The sequence below is a fragment of the Saccostrea cucullata genome, unplaced genomic scaffold (genome assembly GCF_032062105.1).
Source record: "Saccostrea cucullata isolate Sc308-1 unplaced genomic scaffold, CSIRO_AGI_Scuc_v1 ctg3926, whole genome shotgun sequence".
In the NCBI taxonomy this organism is placed as follows: Eukaryota; Metazoa; Mollusca; class Bivalvia; order Ostreida; family Ostreidae; genus Saccostrea; species Saccostrea cuccullata.
Window position 1 is genome coordinate 24,020 of NW_026932085.1, and position 11,081 is coordinate 35,100.

General features: G+C 31.9%; 1 protein-coding gene across 4 annotated transcripts; it reads right to left on the minus strand.

Moving 5' to 3' along the window:
• Positions 1-622: 622 nt before the first annotated feature.
• On the minus strand, positions 623-10,746 carry LOC134234434 (uncharacterized). 4 transcript variants are annotated; one of them, XR_009985173.1, is made up of 6 exons: positions 8,088-8,256; positions 2,404-2,470; positions 1,740-1,828; positions 1,514-1,588; positions 1,141-1,344; positions 623-1,016 (listed from the first exon to the last, which is right to left on the minus strand). XR_009985173.1 is itself a non-coding variant. In XM_062716494.1 (6 exons), the coding sequence occupies exons 2-6, from the start codon at positions 2,468-2,470 to the stop codon at positions 829-831; spliced, it is 588 nt and encodes a 195-aa protein (XP_062572478.1). In that variant the 5' UTR covers positions 10,664-10,746; the 3' UTR covers positions 623-828. The 4 variants fall into 4 exon arrangements, 3 of the variants coding, with proteins under 3 accessions (XP_062572478.1, XP_062572476.1, XP_062572477.1); XM_062716494.1 differs by lacking the exon at positions 8,088-8,256 and adding an exon at positions 10,664-10,746 and having other exon boundaries at positions 1,740-1,793; XM_062716492.1 differs by having other exon boundaries at positions 1,740-1,793; positions 8,088-8,255.
• Positions 10,747-11,081: the final 335 nt, after the last annotated feature.

The following is an 11,081-nucleotide window of genomic DNA, read 5'->3' on the forward strand; positions in this document are numbered from 1 at the left end:
TGCTATTTTTAATTTTACTGTATTCTTTTTTATTGTCCTAATTTTGATATTATTCATCAATAACAATTATTTTGAATTATCGTAGTCTTACAGTCGAAAATAATAAACAGTTAACAATTTCATTGATCTCATACAGAAAACGACATTTACACTAGTCATACCAGAAATGGAAACATATGGGTAGAACGAGTAAGCCTCTGTGTTACTCGTACAAACCCGTAGTAAACATTATATACCATTCAGGTAGACTTGGTAATACATAGTCAAATGAAACACAAAAATGATGTATTTTCATTTACTATGCAACCTGTGGGGGTTGGGAGGATTTCGGTCTAACGACCTAGCAATCCAGGTTATCCATTGACATTTTTGTGTCTAGTTTTAAGAATCATGGAACATGAAAAATGTTTTAAAAGATATGACTATAAACAAACGATGCAGAAAGAAGGATAACAGTTTGTTAATTTTTAGTCACTTATGTAACACGGATCACCAAAAAGTAATACATTACAGAAGTACGTGTATAGGCTGATATTTCTGATATATATGAAACTGAAGTGAACAAAAATTAAAAATGACTTTAAATTAGAGGTACATAATTTATTTAAAATATACCATCGATGATAAAAATGCAAAAATATGTCGATAAAAACATTCTTGCAATAGAGTGTATCTATAGAATTAAATAGCATTCCACAATGCAAAACACGTCAACGTTACTTTCGTTTTACATATAAGGACACATCAATTCAAATATTCACAAGCACGTTACCATATCCTTCCAGGGGGATAAAGAAAAGTTGTCAATATAAGTGTTTCTTAGTGTGTTTATTTCCTTTTTAGATAAAACATAATGGTCCTTCTAGCGTCCTTGTTCGTCGGACAAGGATAAAACACACCGTTCCATATCAGCAGAGTTGTAAAAGATTTAACTCTTCTGTCCGAGCACCTGTCCAGAATTTTCGTTGGTCTTTGGGTCGGTTCACATGAATGTATTATGATCAGCATTAATTTTCCTTGAAATAATAAAAAATATAATATTTTTTAGATATGAAATAAAAGAAAAAGTAATTTTTCAGATACGAAAAAAATAAAAAGAGGATTTTCTTAAAATTATTATAAATGAATGAACTCTCTTACCTTTATATGAAATGTTTTCTAATGATGTATCAATTTCGTCCTTCAGTCGAGCGGAAGCGTAACAAACAACCAGGACTTGGGAATCGGGTTTGAGAGAATCCCTGTGATCTATGCTTTGTAATGCATACTCTGGAAATTCCTTGCCAAAATAGTTATCGAACAAATGACTTGATTTCTTTGAGTTTTGTATGCAAAAAACCTTCTCTGTAAAAATGAATCAAAGATTGCCTTTCAAGACGCCATTTTATTATTTTATGATATTTAAGGTAAATTAAAGATTGATTTCTCTTTTTTCATTTCTTTTTAATAATTTATTGCAAGAGTTGGTTAAGTGTTAAACGTAAAACAAATCGCAAGCAGGATGAATTCTTACTAGTATGCCTCATCTTTCTGCACCACAATCGCAGGAAACCTATTGTTCCAAGAACTGTCATTGCTATGTTTCTCCCTTTAAAAATAAGTAGATTGATTTGATGAAAATGAACCAAAATGGAACAAATGCAAATCAAAAACATTACACTATTCCAGTTACAATTGAATGAAAAATGAATAAAACAAATCGATGTGAACGTTACTAAAGCAATCAAAAAAATACGAACCTGAGAAAATTTTACAGATCAATCTACAGACAAAACCATATTGTGCTTGAATTCCTAAAGAAGAATAAATGACTGCGAGTGTTACCTCTCTATGATACATGAATGTAGACACTGTGTTACATTTTATTTTCTTATTCTACATTGTATATGAATTTTAATTAAAGTCATAATTACAGTGGACATCAATATCAATAGAATGCTTTTTTGAAGCAAATTAACTTGCTTAATAGAAAATTTGTTTAAATTGTTCTCAAAAGTAGAACGTAAATTATGCATGAAATCATCCATTTTGTTTGCCAGGGGCGTAGCATCCGGGGGGGAGGGGGGCAGGGGGGGGGCCCCCCCCCATTTTTTTCCCAACCTTACTTATACCATAGGAAATATCAATTTAAAGCCTGGTTGCCCCCCACCTTAGACTTTTAGCGATATGCCGAAAATGTAGTATTAAAATGGGTTCCAAAAAAAGTTCACCTATACCCCCCCCCCCCCCCCCACGAAATAGGATTATCGACTATGGGCAACTTTAACTTTTTCCTTTTTTTTTTTTGCTTGTCAACTTTTTCAGGGAAGTAAAAAAGAATTTTCTCTGGCTGGCCCCCCCCCCCCCACTTTCAAAAACGATGCTAGACCACTGTTTGCAAATAACGATTTTCTTTTTTCTTACCTAAATCAAAGATATATCCAGGGTGGAATAAATTATCAAATGAATAGAGATGGATTGGTATATCCATCTGAAACAAGCAAAAAAATAAAATGAATGCTAGGTATCTTACACATTTAAGTGAGAGTAAAGAATCGTTTTTGTTTCTAAACAATTAAAAATTTTCACAAAGATATAGATTTAAGGTAAAAATTTTATATTATTAAAAGATTTTTCGAAAATCTGTGATATCACAGGAGGATGGAAATACCTCTTTTACATTAATTTCGTATTTTAGTAAAATACAGGTCCATATTTCCTTGTTCTGAATAAGTTGTACAATGAATATATAAAACTTACAATATCATTATTTTTTAAACCTTTTAAACCTTTTTGTCATTCCTCATAACGATTGAGGAGTTCCATCGCAAAGTGCATACTTTATTTAATTTTGAGTGTTTCTAGTTTTGAATTTATTCATAGGTAACGTATCTAGATTTATATTGGATTGTACAAAAGAATACGGCTTTTGAACTCCCATCAACTCTCGGGCCGGTGTAACGACGAAAAGTGACCCCCGTAGAATATTGACCTGGGGGTCATTTTTCTACGTAGCAAAATGACCCAAGGTCAATATTCTACGACAGGTAGGGTCATTTTTCGACCATAGAAAAACATTCCAAACTAGTAATTCTAGTAACGACTCCACACACGTTGAAAAATGACCCCATAGAAATTTGACCCCTTGCATTTTTATACTAAAAAACCTTTTATCTGTGTCTCCTGATAATTTTTCATACTTTCAAATGTAAGTAGGGGGGATTTTTTATGTACTTTAATCCTTTCCAACATATATTTGATTGCATATCTTAATAGTAGCATCACAATCAATGTATCTGGTATGGATTTATTTTTGGCTTGCAGAATCCCAATGAAAAACTTCAAGAGTACTGTACAACAATATATTCAAGAAGTAGTGTGATTTAGATGTGGATACTCAAAAAGTCTAAAGAACTTTTGGACAATTTGAAATCACAAGATTTTTTCCAAAATCAACAGCTTAAAAACTTAGACTCTTCAAGTTTATACACAACCATACCCCGTGATAAATTAAAGTCCAGGCTATTTGATATCATTGACAGCTGCTTCCTCTATAAAATGGAACTCATAAATTTACTTATCTGGTCATTTGTCATTTGCAAAATTATTTTGAAAACACATTCTGATTGCACACACTAGTCCTCTGAAGTTGACATCAAAAAGATGCTTGAGTTTCTGATTGAAAAAATCTATGTGGTGTTTGGAGACCAGGTCTACCCACAATCTATTGGAATTCCTATGGGTACCAATTGCGCTCCGTTCTTAGCAGACCTATTTTGTATTCATATGAATCAGAATTTGTGCAAAGTCTTATACGTGAAAAGAAGAAAACACTTGCTGTGGCCTTCAACTCAACATTTAGATATATCGACGACGTATTGTCAATTAACTATAGCAATTTCCATTCCTACATCGATACGATATATTTGGTTAGCTTGAGATAAAAGATAATACAGAGTCTGACACATCTGTTTGGTCTGCTCCTATTTTGTATTGTTTTGTGGACTTTGATATTAAATACTGTTCATGATCTTCATATCCTTCTTCATTGAGGAGCATAAATTTATAATTAGATTTTTGGGTGTTTTTTTTTTATCATTCAAAGGTTTTGTTCCGAAAATGGTATGATAAGTTTCTGAAAACCATAAGCTTTGAAAAATTTTACAAATCCAAAAACATAGCCAAGAAGCAAGAAAAGCAACGTAATTTAACTATATGAATTCCATTCCCTTAGCTTTTACTTTCAAACTTACATATACATCTGTATGCATTCTGGTTTAAAATATATATTTTTTAACTACCTTACATAAGGTACTAAAAAGCACTATACTTTTTCCTGTATATGCTTGGAATACCATACACATAGAGAACGTTCTTATGATATTTAAAAAAAAACCTCCAAAACTGGCAAAAATATATACATCTGAGTGAATAATAGTTCAACCTTCAGAGTCTGAGATATCTATAAATTAAAAAAAACCCTTTTCTTTCCAACACTTTTTAGCCCACAGACACCTGACAAATGGTTGCTGTAAATCCCCTTTCTTCTGAGATTTAAGACACTTACTCTCAAAATACAATTATCCTGCCTCTGATAAAAATCGTGAAATTTCATTGATCGAGAACAATACTGCATGAAACAATGTTATGCTGTCTACCCACCTCACATTGCTAATGTACCCCCTCCGCGTGACCTACCCACCATATATTAAAAATTTACCAACCACACATCATCAATATACTGCTTTCACGTGACCCGTATGGAGCCTCATAACTGACGTTCACAATGCGTCTGACGCAAAGAATGGATACAGAACGTCTTGCTTGGACGCTCAGTGAAAGTGGTTTATCGAATATCGATACTATAAATATTTAGTTCTTTTAGAGAACCATCGGCAGGATAAATTCGTTATGTAGACACTTTGAGGGGTAATACGGAATATACTTTATATACTAAAGACTTATATATACATTACATAAAAATGGGAAGCAACTGTCGTCAATTCAGTGCATAAATAATGGACTAACAATTAATATGAAAAACGTCAGTCAGTATTTCACTCAATGAAAAATTGTATTTGCTGACAAGGTCATTGTATCGACCAGAGAACTTAACGAAATGATGACTTTAAACGAGACTGATGATATTCTTGCTTCATCAACTTGCTTGTCAATAATTTACCTCGTTTTATAAATTGTTCATACGTAGAGCATGCTCTTGCGTATCGAATCAACTGAGATTTATAAACTCCGTATGCAGGTGATGAAGGTGTATATTGCTGCATATGTAAGGGAAGTTGATGATAGAAAAGTTAAAGTCATCAAGTTTATCATATAGCTTGGTTGTTAAATTACCATTAACGTCTTTCTCAAGTAAAATATCCAAGTATGAAACAGATGTGTCAGACTCTGTAGTATCTTTTATCTCAAACTAACCAAATATATCGTATCGATGTAGGAATGGAAATTGCCATAGTTAAGACAGCATGGCTTTTGTTCACACTCGCAAACGACAAGACATTTTACAGGTTTTGAGCTAACTAATTTTTCTTTCCTTTGTGTCATAGGTCAGAGGCAATTTAATTTCGTACTTATTTTTACAAATTAAATCATCCCTATTTTTTATGAGAAGTTTGAAACTTCATTAATAGAAAACCAAATATTATCCTAAGATTTAATTTTCCTTTGTATCATAGGTCAGAAGCAATTTTATTTCGTATTTATTTTTACAAATTACCCCGCCCATTATCCCTTTTTTTCATGAGAAGTTTGAAACTTCATTAATAGAAAAAACAAGTATTATTATAAGATTTAATTTTCTACGATAGCGCCCTTTTTCGCACCCGTTGTAAAAGTACGGATCAAAAACGTTAAACTTTTGAAAAATAAAAATTTATTTTTAGTTTTTCAAATAAAATCAGAGATTTATAATTAATTAATTATGGAAAAATTTCTAACACCAGCGAGAAAATAACCTTTTTTAAAATTGACAACTATGGAAACTTACTGTAGAAAATGTAATAAACGATTATCTTTGCTCTACATGTAATAGACTTAGAACATTTTAATAGATATTTTTTTCCTTTAATGGGTATAAAACGGTTTGTATTATTAATATAAGGTATTGTAAAGCTTTGATTTCGTTACTTAAGCTTAAAAGCATTCAAAAATTAACACTTCAGAGCATAAGGCTGCTTGATATTACCCGTATACATTCGCCTAACAAAAATATTCCTACCAAAACGAATGTTTTTGTATCAAAAAAATGACAAGGGGTCATTATTCTACGGGGTCATTTTTCTACAATGTACACGGAGAAAAACGACCCCAAGGCCATAATTTCTACAGAAAAGTGGGTCATTTTTTTTACGTAGAATATTGACCAGGGGGTCAAATTTCTACGTAGAAAAATGACCCCGGTCAATATTCTACGGGGGTCACTTTTCGTCGTTACACCGGATGGCATTAACACCGTAACCATTTAGTTTGAGTGAAATATTCCTTCAAAATTGACATTAGGGATAAATAAGTTGAAGCAGTATGAAACCATTTATTCTTTGTCAGCATGACTGTCCAATCATTTTTTCGTTGCATAGAAAAGGTGTCGAGTATTGCTTATATATAGAAATTGTCACTACATGTATCAATATTTATGGTTGCCTTCGAGCACTATGTGTACAATGAAATGTTCTGGTGGGTATCTTATCGAATAATGAAGCAGAGTGAAAATCCTGCTATTCACAACCCCATGTCCATTAAATAAATCTTCACCCCCCTCCCCCCAAAAACTAATATTTTCTGCTAATGAGTAATATTGGCCTTGAAAACATATTTTTTACGAGAATAATCTGTGTGTTACCCTCAATAGCTGTACGTATTTGCTTAGCAGAATAGTTTCTCAGTGCATTAGGTGTACATTGAGATCTATGTATATACAGTTAAAAAGAAATGACTCAGAAATAGTATATGCGTTGCTTACCGCATATACATGCCTTTGAGTCAGGATTTTTCTTTTTTCCTCTTCTAAAACATTATGTCCGAATTTTAAACGAGTAATAAAGATATTGGTATTTTCATGGAAGAAAAAATGTATTTTATATGCATTTCCGACGATTATCGAAGAACATAATCTGGATATATATACATGTATTCATTTATGCATGTTTAGATTACATATGTTAAACAAGTATTTACATATATATAATTGAAACCATCAATGAAAACATCGATTCTGTCAAAAGTTGAATCGACTTATAAGCAGAGCAAAAGCTAATTCCTCCCAAATAACCTTTTTTAAACATGTTAAATGACTTATAGATGTTATAGGTAGGTATATATGGTATATGTCTGACTGTTTCTTCATAAAGCGTTGGTTGATAACCCTCCGTATATGAGAGATTTCTGCACGTTAAATACTCAAAGCTCGAATTTGATGACGCATATGAAAACTGAAACTCAGGAATCGAACTGTACATACTTTTCATCTCAGCTAGATAATTCATCTAATAATTGCGCCAGAATCGACATAATATACATGCATATCTAAATATATCTCTAGGTACATTTACTGTGTAAGATATTTAAAGATCATACTAGTAATAGATATGTTATTAAAGAAATTAAAAAAGAAACATAACAGATGATAGACTTAAATTGCAATGCAAATAATAAAACGTTTATGATTTTTAAAAATTAATTTTACGAAAAAAATCTGAACCTCCATTTCGTTATCAGAATCCAATCAGCGTTGATTATTGCGGAAGTAAATACACCAATTTTATCTGCAACGCGTGCATATTGTTTTCCAGTTCTTGACCTTCAGTTTACAGATAGGCAAACAGAGGTGAGCAAACTGTAAGGTAATTATCTACTTTTGATAATTTTCTTATAGTAATAATCAGTACTCTTTTATATGTAATCAGACACATTATAAACGTCATAAATTAAAAATTTCATTTAATTGAAAATGACTGCTACATTTGTTCTGCAAACACAAGTATCTTATCGATTACTTTCCTCTGTTCCTCTGCCAAGATTGAAAAGAAAATTACATATTAAAATGAACCGAAAGTAGAAAATAAAAATGTATAATACTTTCAAAATATTACCTTATTTCCATGAAGCTAATCAAGTTTTCCTATTCATCAGGAGTAAAATGTTCTCTTAATTGATTCCTTCCAATTTCAAATATGTAAAAGCTAGACAAGAAAAGCTTAATTTTCCTCATCGCTTGCGTTGTTTACAAAAGGCTAAAAAAAAAGATAACTGGTACAATGACGCAGACTTCCGTTATTAAGTGGAACATGAAATTCAAATGCAAATAAAATATATCGAATTTTCTTTTATTCTTATGTTTCAACATCTACTTATTTCATTCACGTTAAGAAAATTATTTGAAGGATAGGAAGGGCAAAAGATATGGAATGCAAAAAATCCATTCCTGTGAACATCTAGTACTTAATTTCTAATTAGAGTGGTCATGAATATAGCAATCCTTTTTCATTTAGCCCGCCCCCCCCCTTTATTTCATCAAGAGACTCAAAGCTAAATTTAATTTGTTAAACAGCAGAAAAATCTTAGAATCTGTAAAACATGTGGAAATCTTATTCATGATTCATATCGAAACGAATACATCATCATCACACCCATCCTCCCGCAGAAAAAAAAATCATGTATATTGCCGATGTTATACTTCACTTTGTGAAGTAATAGAACTGTGAATGCAGATTTATGTCAATTTCTATAGTGAAAATAAAACCAGACAACTCATAAGGACGGAAATATCAGTAACCGTGCATGGTATCATTTCCTATTAGTTGATGTTTTAAATGGTACAACTCTTTAGACATATCCTAAAGTACATTTAGGCATTTTCGAGATATCTTTTTTGACCTACTTGAAATTTATTTTTTTTTGTTTTGAGATTATGTTAGACACAAGTTTGCAAGTTTTTAATTAAGAAAAAAAAATAAGCTTCATTATTAAGTCGAAGCTCACAAAAATATGATCTCCTATCATACTATTGTTAGAGAATTTGTAATATTTATTCAGACATCATGTGGCCCTGACATACATATGCATAATGTAAGAGAGAAGTATGAAGTATTTCGGATTATATTAAGTGCAAACCATTACACTAGATCTTTTTTTTTATGTCCATCGCATTATAATCCTGTAAATGCTTGTATACAGATACAGTGTCACAATTATTAAGAAAAGAATTCAGAACATTTCACAATTAATGACTCTTAATAACATGTAACAATATACAATTATTGCATGATAGTGAGGGAGACATGAAGATTTCTTCGCCCATGAAAAATCATATTCCAAGAGGGCAACGCCCGAGGGGAATATGATTTTTCATGGGCGAAGAAATCTTCATGTCTCCTGAACATTCATGCAATAATTATTTTATTATACCGAATCAAGCACAATGCAGAAAATGTAAAGAGAATCCAATAAATAAAGTAAACATTTGATGAGAACAAAATGAAATATTAATAGGTATAAGTCACACCACTAGCGTTTCATTAAAAAAAACCCAAAACTTCGAGACAAGTCATTCCGATTTACACACTTTTAACATTCATTCCCCACTCATGGATACACTTTTCTAACTATTTACATGTAAAAATTTATATCGACATAATTAATCAAAGATTTAAACAATCGAATTCAGGATTAATCATCGCATTCGTGACGTCACAATCGGGAAACACGATGTGAAACACGTTCTGCACACCTCGGCTGATTACATCTAGATGTAGGATACTGTAGTCAGCCGAGGTGAACCGAATGCGTGAAACAAGTTTTGTTGCAGGGCGAACGCGACGGTCATGTGACTGCCTCAGCCAATCAGATTCTTCTTTCCTTGTGATTATTCATATGAGGTATAATAATATTAAAATACTTTTTAGTCTATTTATTTAACAATTGTTTTTCTTGTTATGTCAATGTCTCTCAGTGGGGACAAACTGCTTTTAAGTATGAGAAACGACATTAATCGCAATCAACGAACCATTCTAAAGATCACATAACTAGGTGGAAATTGCACATTTAATAGCCTCGTGAGTTTTGACGAGGTAGTATGTTTTTATACAGTTCAAAATTGTAAAAAAGAATTGTTAACATTGCATCTTTTCTCGTATAAATAATGCACTTTCATCGGATAATTTGCTCAGGCCTGGAGTATGTTGGTGTCACTATCATAACTAGCATATAATCTATTGGTTTATAGATTCACTGATATGCACAATGGTGTGACCTTTTATAATCAACGTACTGAAAGTACTGGGAAGTGCTAAGCATATTGATTTGAAATTCATCAGAATTATTTTGAATTTAAATCATTCGTCTTATTTATATTTATTCAATATGTCGATAATTTTCTTTGTTAGTCACAAGATTAAAAAATGAACAAGGTATAAATCAAAAGTAGAGAAATGAAATGCATACTGTATAAAGGGAAAATTTCGCCCCCGTTTTATTTTCGCCCCTTTCGCCCTCTCCTTGATTGGGCGAATTTAAAACGGGGCGAATTCAAATTACACCTCATAATTTCTTAAACAGAACAATGAATGGGCGAATTTAAAACAGGGCAAAATTGTTCACAAGTTTAAAAGGGCGAAAATAACACGGGGCGAAAATTTCCCTGTATACAGTATTTTTTTTTTTAAATTACCTTCCTTGTAGGAAATTAATCAAATTCAAAATCCATCGTTTTATAGTTCTTATGTAGAAGAGATCAAAGGTATTGATCGAATCTATCACGCATTATGTGTACACTGTTAATGCCTGCTTAGCAAAAAAAAAATATTAGCGCAAACTTCCTGTTTAAAGTGGAACTTGCAATTTGTTCTTTCCCGTTTGGCGAAAAGCACGTTTGTATTAGGTGTATGTCGCACCGTATCTTTGGTTTTTAATCTCTAGTCCTTTTTTTTAAATTCCCAACAAAAATGTGATTTTTTGAAATCATCGAATGGAAAGTACAAAAATAAGATGCAAAATCATTCATAATAAATATACAGAGAAAATCATCAGTAGATCCACATTACAAATAGCAGATAATCATCGCAAAATGAAAACTTTAAGTTGCATTA